Source organism: Tauraco erythrolophus, chromosome 5 (genome assembly GCF_009769465.1).
Source record: "Tauraco erythrolophus isolate bTauEry1 chromosome 5, bTauEry1.pri, whole genome shotgun sequence".
Classification (NCBI taxonomy): domain Eukaryota; kingdom Metazoa; phylum Chordata; class Aves; order Musophagiformes; family Musophagidae; genus Tauraco; species Tauraco erythrolophus.
The window spans coordinates 72,948,497-72,964,621 of NC_141469.1; the positions used below are offsets into that span (position 1 = coordinate 72,948,497).

General features: G+C 42.3%; 1 protein-coding gene across 1 annotated transcript in view; it reads left to right on the forward strand.

Moving 5' to 3' along the window:
- The first annotated feature begins 769 nt into the window (after positions 1–769).
- The window catches only part of MMRN1 (multimerin 1), a 50,574-nt gene continuing 35,218 nt past the window's right edge, over positions 770–16,125 (forward strand). Inside the window, exon 1 of the mRNA XM_086612233.1 lies at positions 770–1,296. Within this exon, the coding sequence (XP_086468359.1) occupies positions 770–1,296 (527 nt within the window). The remainder of the gene's footprint in view (positions 1,297–16,125) is intronic.

A 16,125-nucleotide genomic window follows, 5' to 3' on the forward strand; every position in this document is an offset into this window, starting at 1 on the left:
CACAGGTATTTCTCATACCCTAGAGAATCTGAAATGACACCAGACACCTATGGGCAATGCTATAGAAATAGTTCATACACATTGTTGTATGAACTACAGAAATAGGATGTGGCATAAATGGCCAGTGACCTACAGGTAAATGATTACATTTGAAGGCTTGTGGTACAAAGATGAATACAGTGTGAAACTCTTCCTTATCATCTCCCCACTTTTGGCAGCAGTATGTTTAAATATTCAAACGGGAAGAGAAGACACAGCAAACTTTCAGCTTTATGTAGCACATCAGTTTTGCCAACCCTTCTTTTCAATAACAAGGTCACGAGTACGAATCATCCAAAGGGCACATGTGACAAGTCACATCTGTTCTCTGTACAAGTACATGTGAAAGGAAAATCACCTAATAATTTCAGGTTTTATCCCTCAGGATTATTTCACAGTACATATTTTTCCACATTTCTATTGTGCCATTAATCTTTATCCTGTGCCTTCTGCAGAAACTTCTTTTTTCCTCCCACAAAGGCTGCCAGCCTCCTGCTCTCCATGGGGTCACAGGTTGCAGAGGAATCCACAGAAACAGGAAACCAGGCTTCCTCTGTCAGTTTTGAAACACCAAAACCTGTTTCCTTTCTACAAAAATAAAGCCTGTCAGGGCATCCTCTGGGTAGGCTCACTATATGAGCAGCAGCTCAGGAGGGAGGAGGGAGAAGCTACAGGATTTTTTGCTTGGGAAATAAACGAGAGAGAACTTGTAGCTTTACAAACCAGCAGAATGAAGGAGATAATCTTCTTGTTGCTTCTATGGCACTTACAGAGTGGCAGCATTGGATTTAATGCTCCAGGAAAGCTCTGGATCTCAGGCCAGGGTGGTGAAACCTGGACAAGTCACTCAGACTTGACCCCATCTCCGACCACCATCATGGGGTCACCCCATTCTGAGATCCAAGCTGTCGAAGTAAGTGCCTCACAGGAACCTTCTTTTCCATCTTCAGGCAAGACTCTGGGAAAGAACGCAGTGAAGAAAACTTCCAATCCTACAACCTCTGCCCCTGCAAGCCGGTCAAATGGACACAGTGATGGTGACTCTGACAAAGACAGGATGGGAAGCTCATCTAGCAACAAAGGGACTTCTCTACAGAGCAAGGATAAAGAGGTCCCTCTCCAGCAAGAAGTCACTACAAGCTGGGATAGAACTACAGGGAACAGATCTCTCAAGCAGTCATCCCACAGCACTGGTATCACCAGCGTCCAGCAGGATGCCAACTCCAAAGCATCCAACTTTGAAACTACCAGAGGAAAGTAAGGAAAGTTACATACTTTTTCTTGTCTGCTATATACTGCTTAGGAATGGTTATTTTCCTGTTCCCAGTGAAATAATTGGCAATAATTCTAGTAATTTCAGTAAAATTGTTTTCTGAGCTTAAAGAAGGTCATCTAAAACAAGCAAGGGACCAAACCTGCAGTATTTAGTTAGTCAAAACCACGAATTTGTACCAGAGTAAATGCTACAATATTTTATTCTTCAGGGTAGTTATCTCAAAACCAATAGGAAAGTCATTATCACATATGGATAGGAAAGGACTACAATAGATGCCTCCCTGTTTTATGCACAGTAAATTTTTGTTGGATTCTTTCCTTTCGAGTAAAAGAAATTGCAAATGCACTTTTTCATTTGGAATCTATTAAAAATGATTGTGTTTGCAAACTTCTCCACTAAATTGAAAATACAAGCAATTAAACGTACAAAATGCATTGATGTCTGACAATTTGAAACATCTTATTGTGATAAAAACTTATGGAAAGCAGCGTTGCAGGTGAACATGCATTCAGTTCTGCATAACTTAATACATTATAGCTGTGCATAACAGAGTATATTGGATTGTACTGTCTAGTTTTATAGCTCTGGAACACTCAATTATTTTCTTTGTTCCCCAATACCTTCAATTCTCAATAGGGATGTTAATACTGACTTTAGAGATGTTGCAAGGTTCACTTAATTGCTGATATGTATTCAGATACTGGTAGAAAATCAAAGACACAAAGGATCAGTTGGTTTACACAGTATTTATAGAGAATGGGCTTTCAGAATATAGATTGCTTCTTTTGATAATACTTGCCCAAACGTTAGCATCCAAAAGGAGGAAAAACTCTTTCTCTTAAATTCACACAAAGGAAAATAAACCAACCTTTAGAAATACTCCTACAATTATCTTGCCATGTGTGGCTTTGAGCTAATGTTCCTTCGACTCAAAGAAAAGATTCCCACTGACCTGAGCATCTTTTGGATCATGCGTAAGTGAAATGGTGCACAAAGACTCAAAGGAAAGGTGTCCTTTGCCTCAGCCTGCAAGCGATACCACAGTGAGGAGCTGTGTTTTCCAGATAGCCTTCCTGATAGACTCCTCCAGCTGTGAATGTCATCTGTGACAACAGCTTACTAAGGTGTTTGGCAGAGGGTCCGAGTTAACTCTTTCCATGCGAGAGCTGGTAACTGCATCTCCCTTAAAGTAGATTTTAACATATGCTAACCTGAGAGTCTCTAGCTTTCTCAGCTTTTGTCAAGAATAGTATTCCAGTGAGATTAATCTCCAGAAAAACGCTATGAATTGGAGGTATTGTTTCTCTCTTTTACATAAGATGTAAATATAGAAAGCAAAAAGTTAGACTCTGGTGAACAAGGTCTCATGTTTCATTTATCACAATGGGATGTGGTTGAATCGCAGAGAGGCAAAATAAGCAAATCTTGTATTGGCTCACACCTTATTTCATGGGTGGTGGAGGAGTAACCTGCTGTGCAGCATGCGTAGAGGTCTTTTTTTTTTTTGAGTCTATTGAACAAATTAGAGATAAAGATAGGATTGCACACCAAGTTATAGGAATGAAATCCCGGCATAGTGCAGAACGCCGAACCCCCACTCTCTTTCTCAAACTGCTGGGCTATGTAGCCTCTCTCTAGTAAAAGTCTGCAGTTCTAGGTGTGGCTCAATCCCTTTCAGATTAAGATTTTTGTGTCACAAGCCTTGTCTTCCTACCGCATATGAGTGTTTTTACCATCATGTAAGGTGATTTGAGCTTTTCTTCCAGTTTTGTCACTGACCTGGACCGTGACTTAAGTCACTTCATTATTCTGTCTCCCTTTCCCTATGAATTACACCTAAATGAATAATAAGGTCGCTTTTGACTTTTTTTTCAGTAAAGTCATGAAAACCTGCCAAGCTAGTTTGCTCGATGTTACCGATCACCACTGTGAAACACCTGGAAAGTTACTGCTGGGAAACCATGCATAAGGACACAAGCATTTTTATTTATTATGTAAAGGCGTTACCAACTACAGCCTAAATCCGTTTCTAGCATATATTTTCTTTTTCTAAAAAAAAATTTGCATCTTTATTGCAAATAAAGTGAAAGAGATGCTGTAAAACTTCCAATAAAGTCATACAGCTTTCTTTGAGCTTTACTCGTTTAATGCCTGAGCACAGCATGAATGACTCAATAGCAGATTTCATAATTGTAAAGTGTACTACCTCTGAGGAAATTTGGAAGCACAATTTGCTTTTTGGTTTTACTTTGAATTAAAGCAACTCTTTGGTTATAGCCTATATTCTAATGTGAATTTTTGAGTGACCTTGTAAGAGCTGCGTGACTCTGTAATCCTTTATGGCAACCCATTGTGCTAACGTATGTGCGGAGTTGCTGATGTTGAGAGGCTTCATAGAAAAGGAACAATAGAGAGAGGTCAGGGACAGACAAGAGGAAGGAAAAAAAACCCACCAAAATGAGTATTTGTTCTTAATATATTTATGATTTAAAAAATAGCAATACATATACTTTGTTGGAGTCTCCAGGGCGTCTCCAGGGCTGTCAGATTACCCACAAGGTACAATATGTGCCAGTTGTACAAGCTTAATTACCCAAATACCCTCTTCTGAAGGAGGTCATGTGCCTTACCAGCTTAATTACAAAGATAATTCCCTCGCTATCTCTATCCTAGATTATCTAAGGACAATATTATGTACACATATCACATGCATATTAGAACTAGATTAGAAAAAAGTTCTTCTGGTTCATTCTATTTCTGCAGTATTCCTGTTAAAATGTCAGCAGAGCATGATTTGGAAATATTCCATGGATTTTAAAAGTCTGCACCTGAAGAATATTTCTGACAACCGCCAGGTGTGACAGGCAGGACAGACCCTGATATGGCAGCTTGCATCACTCTAGAGCCCAAATCGCCGGGTGTAGCCGCGGTAATGCCACAGTACCAAGATCAAGCCAGGAAGGCAAATCAGTGAGTCGGGATCAGGCCTGGTGATGGTGATCAGGGTAAGGCACAGCCCAGTGATCACTGGGCAAGTCCATAGTGATAGAGCAAGGCCAAAGTCTGGCCAGGATGTCAGTTTGCAGGTCAGGATTAGCGCAGGCCCAGTGTAGCCCTGGGGTGAACTTTAGTGGGGCTCCTGAGTCCATGGGTAGGGTGTGTGGGTGGAGACCCCAAACCAGGGTGGTCAGGGTGTGTAAGACCCACAAATGCCATCAGAGTCCTTCCATTTCATTTTACTGGAAGACATGCACTATTAGAGCTGTCAGAATAAATTCATATTTTTTATCCTACCAAAACAGAACCATATTTGCTGAAGACCATGACTTTATTTTAAAGACTCATCTCAGGTTGGCTTTTCAGGTTCCAGTAGAACTTCTGTGGGCAGAGACAGGCAGTCCCCTGATGAGGAGTACAGTCAGTAGGGCTAAAGGCTCCAGATTCAAGATTCTGCTGTTACTAGGGAAAAGCTTGGCTTTGAGCCTCTCTATATCACAATCCGATGTGGTATTTTAAGTGCTAAATATTGGGTGTATCTTTATCTCTAAACCCATCAAACTTTTCCTTATTTTTCACTGGAATGAAAATGCAATGAAAATCTGTTCTTTTGCAGTGAAGTGGAACAATTTTATAGTTAATCTTAGAATAGATATAGGAGGACACAATTTACAAATTCTGTAGCTACCTTCTCTCAAACCATTTCAGAAATGTAGTTTCTCTGGTGAACTATCCTCCATTCTGGGAGGGCCTGCATGTAAGCTTTCAGAAGGATAAGGAAACTTCATAGGATGAAGCACATCTGGAACGGCCTGAGCTGAAGAAAAATTCCTTTCTTCACTCCTAGCAATAAATTTGACTTAAGCACTGAAATGAAGGCAAATCTGCATCTTTTTTTTTTTTTTTTCATTTCTACCTATCTCCACATTTTCATGCTATCCATATCAATGAATAAAGAAATGCTGGAAAATTAGAGCTGTGCTTCAGCAGCAGAGAGCTTTTCCAAAGTTCAGTGACATTAAATGTGAACGCCAATTTGGTGTCAAAGAAGAAAATTGATGATACATTCTTTTCAATTGTGTTCATGTGAAATACATCTTTTTTAGCCTGTGGAGAGAGAGAATTGTAGCATTTCACTGTATAAAGCAGCTTAAATAACAGTGGTGCTATGATGAAAGTCTGAGTTTGGGTCCTGAGACTAGCAACTCATCTTTCCATTCAGAACCCAATTTTATTAATTGCTATTCAAGGCATTTCCTGAATGCCTTTCAGGCTGTAAATTAACCACATTATCTCCACATTGTTGGATGGCTCTACATTATTTTTTTTTCTCTTAGTATGTGTATATTACACATTTTCCCATTATCATGAATCCACCAAGGATCTTCACAGACTCCCTCTGCCATTACCTTGGGTAGTGGTGAGGAAGCAGTATTTTATTACTAAGCATAAACGGGTTTAATAAAGTCAGCACCAGGGACAGATTTGCTTAGCTGTCACATGTGGTAGGAGTGCTGAAATATTTCATTCCCATGACCATACCTCTGCATTTCTCCTCGGAAATCGCTTCTGCCTATATCAGCTTGGTACAGTCGGTACAGCTCTAGTGTACTGACAAATTAAAATGGATGGTTAAGCTCAGCAGATGGTTCAAATACACAAGACGTAGAAACTTGATTTAAGTGCCTAGTTAATGCAAGGTTGACAGTCTCTTTTGATCATGTCAGTTTTTAATGGAGCAGACAGAACAATTCTTGAATCAATTTCTTAAGATTTTTGCATCACTGTGCATTTACAATAAATAAAGTCACGCATGGCTTAAGTTTCTGCCTCACTTGATATAGTCACTGTAACCTGGAAGGAGGAACCTCTTACACTGGTACTTAGGTTGCCTTGGTGGCTAAGTGTCAGAGGATGTTTGCCAAGCAGGACTTGCTTTGCCCTCACAGCAGTGTATTCCAGCCATGCAGGAGACCTTTGCAACGAGTTTCGCTTCTCCAGCAGCATCTTGAATGTACTTCTGATGCTTGGCTGTAAGCCCACAGTCTAATTTTCCTACACATGCTGAAGGCAGTGCCACTCCCACTGCAGTCCTAAAGGCCGAAGCAAATTGTTCACCCAAGTGCTGGAAGTCACTACTTTATGGCCGTTTCTTCAACAAAATAAATGTGGAAATGGACATAATTATGCAGTTCCATAAGGATACACGTGGCGTGGTACCAAGAAAATGTAACCATCCAAAGAGAATTTTAATGCAAGTATTTAGAGATTAGTGCTGTCTTCTGCTGAGTACAGAAGTAAAATGGTTAACAGCTCACTGAGGCTGCTGATGTGAAGTAGCAAAACACCTTACTACATCGTGCAGGTTACGTACTATTGCACACTGCACAGTAGCAGTGGTGTAGGGCAAGAGCTGCACAAGGCCCATGTGATTTGTAGACTTTTTGTGTGTATCAGTGCTATTACACGCTGTGCATGGGGGAAATATTTTTCATTGCTGATGTCCCATGCACAGAATGAATTAAAGGATCTGTTTGCTCACATGTGGTGGTCATTTTTCAAGCAGTTCCAGTTCCTGGTTGGGAAGGAGTCATTGTGGGAGATGATTTACCCAGCTTGCACTATCTCCCAGAGAGATCCTTAGGATGTTTTGTCTTTCAAGGAGAGAAGAAATGGCAAACGCATGTCTGTACAATTATGAGCTGTAGGAGACAAAATAATAATTTCTGAAAACCAGACAAGAATTCAGGAAATGACAAAATCCAAAGTTCTGGTTTTCTGAGACAGCCTTTCAGCATCGATGGCAGTGCAGAGTCATGACAGACTCTTTTCAGTAGCACAGGAAACATAGCACTGGGAAAAAAAAAATTGCATCTCCATCCAGGTTGCTTTTGAGATGCTCAGAAGGTACTTACAAAAGACAAAAAGCCCCAGCATCTTTTTCTCTTAGCCTCCTCGGAGTCTGGTTATTTAGTTTTACTGTGACCAGATTCAGATAAAGCACTACTATGCAGATGACTTCTGAAACATTTTATTGAATATAATAAAGATTTCCCTTCACCCCACCACACTAACTACTGCATTAATGCTCATGCTTCTCTTTGCTCTTGCTCTTTGTTTCATCTGCCATGGGAACAGTGAGGATTAGGAACAGACTGTTTTCCATCCTACCAATGTCTCTTCACCCCTCTGCAGAGACTGGGATTACTGTAACAAACTGGGCGCAGTGTTAGGAATTAACCTCCCAGCCACTGCAAACATTCGACCCTGCAGCATTTCATTTAAGGCACACCAGAAACACCTGCTCAAGCCAGCACAGAAAATAAGCATTCTTACAAATCTGAATATAATTAATATTTTAGAAAACTGACACTATTTCCTAGAATAGACATGGCAGGGAAAAGGAGAGCAGCAAGGTATCCCCATATTTTTTCCAAAGGCATTATCTGTGTTACCAGTTAGACAACGTAAGTGTTTCAAAAGTCAATTTTTCTGCCAAATCTCAAAGCGTCTATTCTGTATTGCACTCCTGTAAGTAACACTATAGCTCATGAGGAAAAGCCTGGAAAAAAATCACCTTAAATTTCATGGACTTTGGCTCAGATCTTTTTTTTCAAGAGCCCCCTAAGAAATCCATCAGTGACAGCGTAAAGATATTGCTCTGCATTAGTAAGTGGCAAATCAGGCGCAAAGCAACTGGCAAGGCATTTAACCATTTAATGAACCTAAATAAGAAAATAGAAGCTGCCCAAAACAACAGTATAAACAGATCAAAGAACAACATTCATCCCTATAATTGGGATGGATCTTCTTTTTTTAACATTTTCATTTTGTCAGTTATAAAGGATTTTTATTTTTTTTTGGTCAGCATCTCTCAAAGTGGAGAAACCATTACTGACATACTGGAATCTCCTTTTCTGTAGATTAGAAAAGGACTAACAAACCAGCAAAAAACAGAACTACTGAAGGTCATTTGAGAAGCAGTGTCAGTAAACTAGACCATAACTAGTTTAAAGAATTTTGTATTCAAGGTCATTTAGATGATGGAAAATAAATTTATGTTCCAGAGGAAAAATGCAGGATTAAGACCCTTTTAAAGACCTGTTTGTCTGGGTTTTCAATGTGTTTTACTGCATGATTCTCAAAGCAGATTAATGGATATCTTCTCAAATGTCTAAATTCTACCTGTGGGAAAGTTTGATTATTTTGAAGGACTCTGAACACAGAGAGGGAGATAAGGCCTAAAAGATCTGATGTCGTTCACAACAAGACAACTTTTTAAATGCTAAAATAGACTGGCAAAGTGCTAGATAAGTGGAGGTTGTGAATTAATTTTTGCAGCATGAGGTAGGACACGCAATTTGTCACAAAAGTAAATAAAAACTTGGGTAAGACAAAAAGGGTGTTCACAGTCCAAGGCTTCAGCACTGTACATACAAAAAAAGGAAATGAATGATGAGAGTAGAATTTGTGCTTTGTAATAGACAGGACAAAATGTCAGGACCCTGAGTCCTGGGAAAAAAAAAACAAACATTAAACAGATGGTATAACTCCCCTCACCTGATACTTCAGTGTCAACAAGTCAGCTGTTTCTCAGGGCTAAAAACATATCCTATAACATATTTTACCACCACATACTAAATTATATTGCATATCAAATGCACTTTTCAGAGGCTGTCCAGGTTTTCCATTCCAATCAGCATGTAAAACAGATTTCCCAATTTGATTTTTTTAAGGTCAGTCCCTAGTGACTACTGAAGTTTTATTCCAGCTGAGGCTCATGCATTTCAGAGCAAAGGAAGATAGGCAGTGAACCTAAAAAATTAACTGATTTTGGTTCAGGTTTATAATTTCTCTTTGAACTAGAGCTTATATTTTTGAAAGATGACTGGTGTTCATTCAAAGGTACAGAATTTACTGCACCACTAATATCAAAAAGGTGAAAGGTCTCTGTAGTCACCTAGTGGAGTAAAAAGGAAGTTGCTGAAACCAAAACTTAGCCTCCCATGGAAGAGCAAAAAAACACTGTGAGGGTGCTTGCTATCCTTAAAATCTGAGTGTTTACATCATGTCAATTGACATTATCTCTCCTCACCCAGACTTGGCAGGTTACTTGAAGCAAATTCAAAAATATATCAGAGCAATGTACTTTTATACAACCTAAATTCAGGGCCTATACTCTGATCTCTGTGTAACAGTTTTTCAGACTGGGAAAGATCCTAGTTTGTTTTTTTTTTAAAAAAAAAAGAGAAAATATTCATTTCTTCCACACCATGACATTATATGTTTTTATGTATGAATGCACTTAACCTGCCGTATTCAGAATAGTCATATCACTCGAAGGAGGCAGATATATAAGCAACCTATATAAGACTATAGGTTCACAGAACCATAGGATCCCTCAGGTTGGAAGAGACCTATGGGGGTCACTAGTTCGACCTTCTGCTCACAGCAGGGCCAGGCGTGAGATCAGACCAAGCTGCTCAGGGCTTGATCCAGCCAGGTGCTGAGCTCCACGCTCCAAGCTGGCGATCAAACAACTTCTCTGGGCCTGCACCAGTGCCTTTGTGTCCTCATGGGGAACAAGTTTCTCATACTCAGTTTGAACCTCTCTTGTTTCAATGTAAGCCTGTTTCTTGTCCTCCTGCCATGTACTGCTGAGAATAGCTTAGCTCCAACTTCTCAGTAGCCTCCCTGTAGGACCTGGGGAGTTGTTTTTAGGTGCCCTCAAAGCCCTCCCTTCCCCAGCCTGAACAAGCCCCGGTCCCTCAGCCTCTCCTCCCAAGGTACCCACTGGCTCCAGATGCTAGCAGCATCTTTCTACAACCCCTTTGCTGAGGTGTATGTGACGATACAAAGTGAAAACAGGTGTAGAATTGAGATTAGTATTCCATAAACTATTCTGTGACGTACAAATAGACCGCATACAATGTGAATGAGGCACAATCACCAAGCCGTGCAGGGACTTCAGCAACGGCTCCGGCTCCGGGGCCTTTTGTATTCCTTCAGCAACACAATAATCTCATTTTCATGATTCAGCGATGTTCAGCTGCACTGATTCAATAGAATTTCTATTAAAATCCAGGTAATCTAATTTACTCATGGCTAAAAATAACTCATTTTCAGGTATAATATGAAAGGGGTAGAACACAATCTATACTCTTTATGGTCCGACTGCTACCGGTGTTCCTGTTGAGTGGCTTTAGGACCACTTACAAGGATCTGTGCTTACAAGCAAGTGGAAGCAATTGTGTACAGATACACCTGACACTCTGTAGCTGGCAGTTTTTGTCAGGGTTTGTTTTTTTCTTGGCAATGTACCGCAAGAACTGTTTGCAGTGGAAATGTGCTGTGGAAGGGGTCCCTGCAGTCTAATAAACTTCCACTCACCTTCTCACCCTAAGAAAATCAGAATTTTTCAATATTAGTGTAAATTTTACTTCACTTTTCAACATCAGGTACCACAGCGTCAAGAGGACTGGTTCGAAGCCTGCTGAAGTTAAATGAAAACGTTTCTATTGACGGCAAATGTATTGAGAACAATCCTGTCATAGACCAAATAACTTTACCAGCAAGCAGTCACGGCGCTTAAAATAAATTAAACAAATTTATTTTCTTCTTTTGCTGCCCACCTGCCTGCAGGCCCTCTGCTCTCCCTGACCATCCCCGGGGAGCTCAGCAGAAGGCGGCGGAGCTCTCCCTGACCGCTGGTACCGGTGAGCCGTACGGAACTACGAAGCTCCGCTCCAGGCTGTACCCGAATTTACGCGGCCACAGCACCCACCCGCCCAGGCCCCCTCAGCAGGCGTGAGCGGAGTGCCGGTGGCCCGCAGAGGAGCACGCACAGCCCCCGCACGCCGCCGGCGCCGCGGAGCGACAGGCGCCATGGCCGTCACCGGCAGCTTCCCGCCACGGCGGGCACCGGCCGCCACCTGCCGGCCTCGCCCGGCAGCGCCTCACACCGCCCCGCCTCGCCTCGCCCCTGCCGCCCCTCTCCCTGGCTGTGCTTCAGGGCGCGGGGAGGTCTCAGCCCGGCGCCGGCCGCCGGCGGGGCAGTGGCGGTGGCTCCGGCGCGGTGGCGACAGCCTGCCGGCGGTGACGGGGTGAGCCTCCCGCCGCTCCTCCCGGGCTGCCACCGAAGAGATGGTAATGCGGCGTGTCGGCTCTGCTCATGGCGAATTAGACGAGGGATTTAAGAGCGCTGGCAACACGCCAGCGGAGCCGCGATGAGTTTAAGGGCTCTCGTGTGTTGTCAGGCACGCGTCCCCTGGATGAGGAGCTGGGCTGTATGTGAAAGCACGCACCTAGACAGCTGCTTTAAACTAAGCGGGGCGGTTTTCACCGTGTAGGGTCAAGTCCAGCCTCAGAAATCTGCACCGTAACTTAAGAAACCATATTTGCTGCTTATGAAAGCTTGAGCAAGAAGTAAGTAACTCCTGCGGAGACGTTACCGGCTGTTCGGCCTCTAGCTGTGCGTCACAGGGTGCGTCTCCTTCGGCCGCCTGCTTTCGTGACGCAGGTGGGGAAGTCGCTTTTTGCTGCGAATCGCATCCCTTTGAAGTTGCAAGATGTCACCCAGTAATCCACACCGTACATGCACCTTCCTGGTCATGAGGTTGACGCACATTGCTGAGGGTGAGTCAGCTGAACGCAGGGAAACGCTACAGTAATGTTTTACGCTCACAGGAATAATCTTTTTTCCCAGCTGAAGGAAACACCCCGATCAGTGGTACATATTCTTGTAGACTTGGCATTGGGTTTCTTGCTGTGGACACAGTGCGGGCAGTCCTTGCTTACAATTGCCCCAAAACTGTATCTGTTTCACAGTTATCTCCAGGCTGCATCCGTTCTATTTTCGGGTCAGTTGTGGAAATGAAGAAATGCTTAACGGGAATGTTTTCTCTGTCGAAAAAGAAACAGGACTGCTATAAGAAGAAGATAAGAAAAACTTTTCCAGGAGAGTATTAACACAAAATCTGAATAAGCTGTACGGGACGTGTAGTATTCCAAAAGCTGAAGACTGGCTTAAAGGCATCGCCTGGGTCCCACCAGTGACCTGCTGGCTGTGGGTGCTTTCCTCCAGCCGCACAGGCAGGCTCCACAGCCCATTAGCTGCTCAGGACTTTGAATTCACGGTGGCCATAAACCCCAGAGGACTCAGGCCTGCCGAGGCTGCGGTGTAGACATGCTTACTGGTTGCAAAAGAAACAAATGCTGATCTTCGTACTATGCCCTACTTCTCAGATACGGTCAAACTGCACTTGGTACAGAGTTGGGGTAGCAGTATTTTGATTTGAGCTGGAAATACTGCTGCAAATATCACAAGCAAAGAGGCTGTCTCAAAGGCCTGAGGATTCAAAGGTCCTCTCCCACACCTTGCTACCAGTGAGTTTTCCTGGCTAGTACATGCAAGAGGAAGTTGAAATCTGTCACGTGGGCTTTATGCCAGTCGGAGCTTGCATTGCTCTCTCAAGGCTGGATTTCTGTTGTAGGTTGTGAGGATTTTGTTTTGTTTTAAATGCAGCTTTCCTGGTTGAAATCAGGCTCAATGCAAATGAAACGCCAGGCTCCTGCAACTCTCAACAAAATATGCATGTTAGAAGCCTGTGTTGCTGATCTGGAATATATTATTCCATGGAGTGTAAAGATGATTTTCAGGTTTAAAGTCCTGTTATGCAAATCAGTTGTCTTCTGTTCTGCCTTCGCATTAACACAGCCTGTCATAGTTCTTCTGCCACGCTTCATCTTCTATTTCCAAATGTACATTTTTTCAGACAATTTGATTTCAAAATTATATTTACATTCTTAACATCTCTTAATGAGCTTATTTCATTGGCAGTGTAAACCTAATTATGAATCACACCAGGGGCTCTTTTGCTGTGAATATTTCCTCCAATTTAGCCTGATCAAAGATTGCTGGGCCAGGTGAGAACCACAGCTTCAGACATTGCACTCATGTAGCTGAAGAATTAATTAAATATTTTAAATAGAAACAATCTGCTCAAGTTGTGTTATATTTTTAGTAGAGACCAGAAGCTGAGTTCAGACTATCTTTAAAAACAAAGCGCAGTTCCTAACTGATGTATTTGTGATGTATTATACCATGTTTTCCTTTGGAGGGCATCTCCAAATTGGCAAGTTCCAATAGCTCTTGAAGCTAGCTGCCCTCAGTAGTAATAATAATTAGTAGAGTTACGTTAAGAATTTTAAAAAGTAGTTGGGATTGTTTTGACTGAACTCTCTGCATTCCAGGAATTTTACAACTGCTTTCTATGCCTGTTTTCATTGTTTTGTCTTTTCACTGACCACATTTGCTCAGATGTAAAATAGAATCCATTTACCAGAAATTGTACTCCAACTGTATGCACTGCAGAAAATGTTGGCTCTGAGAGCATCACTATGTCTTCTGCTTAATCCCTTTCTCTGGTGAGCTTTTGAGTCTGCATGAGAGGGTGGAGCACAGGCTGGGGAGCCACAAGCTCAAGGGCTAACCTCACTGCTGGCTCATTGTAGCACAGATTTTAAAATCTGACTCCTATATTTGGGTTTTCGATTTGCAGAGGTGGCAAGTTTAGCACCCAGCTGCCCAAGGTGTTAGGTCTTAGCTCCTCACTTTCCAGACAGCTAACTTGCTGTCTGGAAACAGAGGTGCAGTACTGCATAACTGCTTGAGATGGTGCTATCACTTCAGAGGTCTTCTGATCAGAGTTTATATGTCGTTAACTGCTGAGTGTTATTCAGGAATTTAGATGTTTACACTCTCTATACCAAGTTTAAATCATAAGCAGAACAGTTTGGGTTGGAAAAGACCTGAAAGATCATCTAGTTCCAACCCCCCTGCTGTGGGCAGGGATGCCTTCCACTAGATCAGGTTGCTCAAAGCCTCATCCAACCTGGCCTTGAACACTTCCAGGGATGGGGCATCCACAGCTTCTCTGGGCAACCTCTTCCAGTGTTTCATCACTCTCATTGTAAAAAATTTCTTACCTATATCTAATCTAAATCTGCCTTCTTTCGGTTTAAAGCCATTGCCCCTTGCCCTATCACTACACACCCTTGTAAAAAACCCTCCACAGCTTTCTTGTAGGCCCCCTTTTCAGACTGGAAGGCTGCTAGAAGGTTTCCCTTGTCATAAATCCCCCATGCTTAGTCAGAGCTCCTCCTGAATAGACCGCTGTCAGTGTGGCCCAGTATCACTTTCTGCCTCTGTTAAGAAATGTTTAGTATTCTATGCATATGCTGAAAGATTTTATTGTTTTTTAATCTCTGAGCTGTACTTCAGAGAAAAATATGATCTCTAATCTGGGGTATGAATATGCAGAACCCTCACTGCAGCTGAGGAATGGAAGAGACCTCATGCCTGTAGCAAGAAAGGAGCTCAGTAGTGGTACCCTGGGAACTCTAGTTGGCCCTGAGCAGCCCCACCTAAAACTTCCACCCTCACTCATGGGCTAGGGGCTCCATTTAAGCACAGGCTTGAGCCTGTTCGCCTTATAAATGTGCTTGTCTCTAGCAGTCCTCTTGGGCCTGACTTGTTACTTAGTCTCTCTCTGATGCTTGCTGGGCTGCTATTTGACCTGTTTCTGTCACCCTATTTACTGCTGCTCACCTGTCTCTGGTGCTGAGGTACTGCATGCTGCTGGTGAGGTCAGTCACTTGCTGATGTGGTTACCCCTCTTTTCCTGGCTTACCTTCTGTTAGGGAGAAACCCTGCTCTTACTGCTCCCTGATGCTCAGCAAGGAAGCCCTATGGAAGAGCTGTCTTTCTAGTTGTGCTTGTAAGGGAGCTAAGTGCTCTGCCATGTCCTGCTCCTACTAAAAGCTTAGCAAGAAGGGATGCCTATCATCCCTTGCTGCTGCAGAGGTGTGCTGGGAGGGATGGAATTACAAGTGCTCTCTCTTGCCAGCTATTGGCAATGTTTAACTGTAAATATCATTATTTGGTAACTACTGCTAGTCCCTGTGTGATACGGGAGACTTTAAAGGATCCATGTCTCCCAGCTGTAGAGGTGGTGTAAGTAACTTCATGATCCCTCTGCAAAACTTGAAAGACTTAAGTCTCCTTTTGATTCTGCCAATTTTATGTGTCTCAAACTTGCGTAGAGTTGCTCCCGGCTTCCACAGAGGTAGTGAGAAGAGTACCTAATCTTTCAGCTTGTGCTTGAGAGCTGCATTTAATTTTTAGCAAATACTTGTTCATGGAGTCTCTAATTTGCACATACAGGCAAAAGGCTATAGCTAGAGGAGACAGAACATAAAGGAAGCATCAAACACAAGCACAGCCTTTTTATACCAAATTAAAAAGAAATATTATCCTAATGAAAACTCTCAAGGAAGTGGAGAGTGAGTGAGGAAAATCAGACCAAAGAGACTTAATAAGAACTTGTTTTATATGAAACACATAATTCATTGATTAAACAGTATGTGTTGTGTGAGGGACCACCACAAAACTGGCAGCAGAAATTCTGAGAGCTTCAATCTGTTGGCCTTACTTAGCATCTTACTTCCTAGCTTATCCTGCTGTTTTCTCAGGAATCATTTTCCAAGTAAAGCACTACTGAACTTAATGTGAGTGCACTAGTAGGATCTCAGTAGACAAAAGCAGTCACTTAAGGACAGACATTGATATTATTTTGTGTTTCATGCTGTTGTTCTTGTTTGAAGCACTGTACTGTGCTTCAGTAGTAGTAATGCTGCTTAAGTAAATGGAACTAATCTGGTGTTAATTGTATTTTGACTTTTACAGTAAGGAGCCCATAGCAAGACACTGATTTCAGGGGTAAATATATGTTTCCTTACTGGATTATGAAACA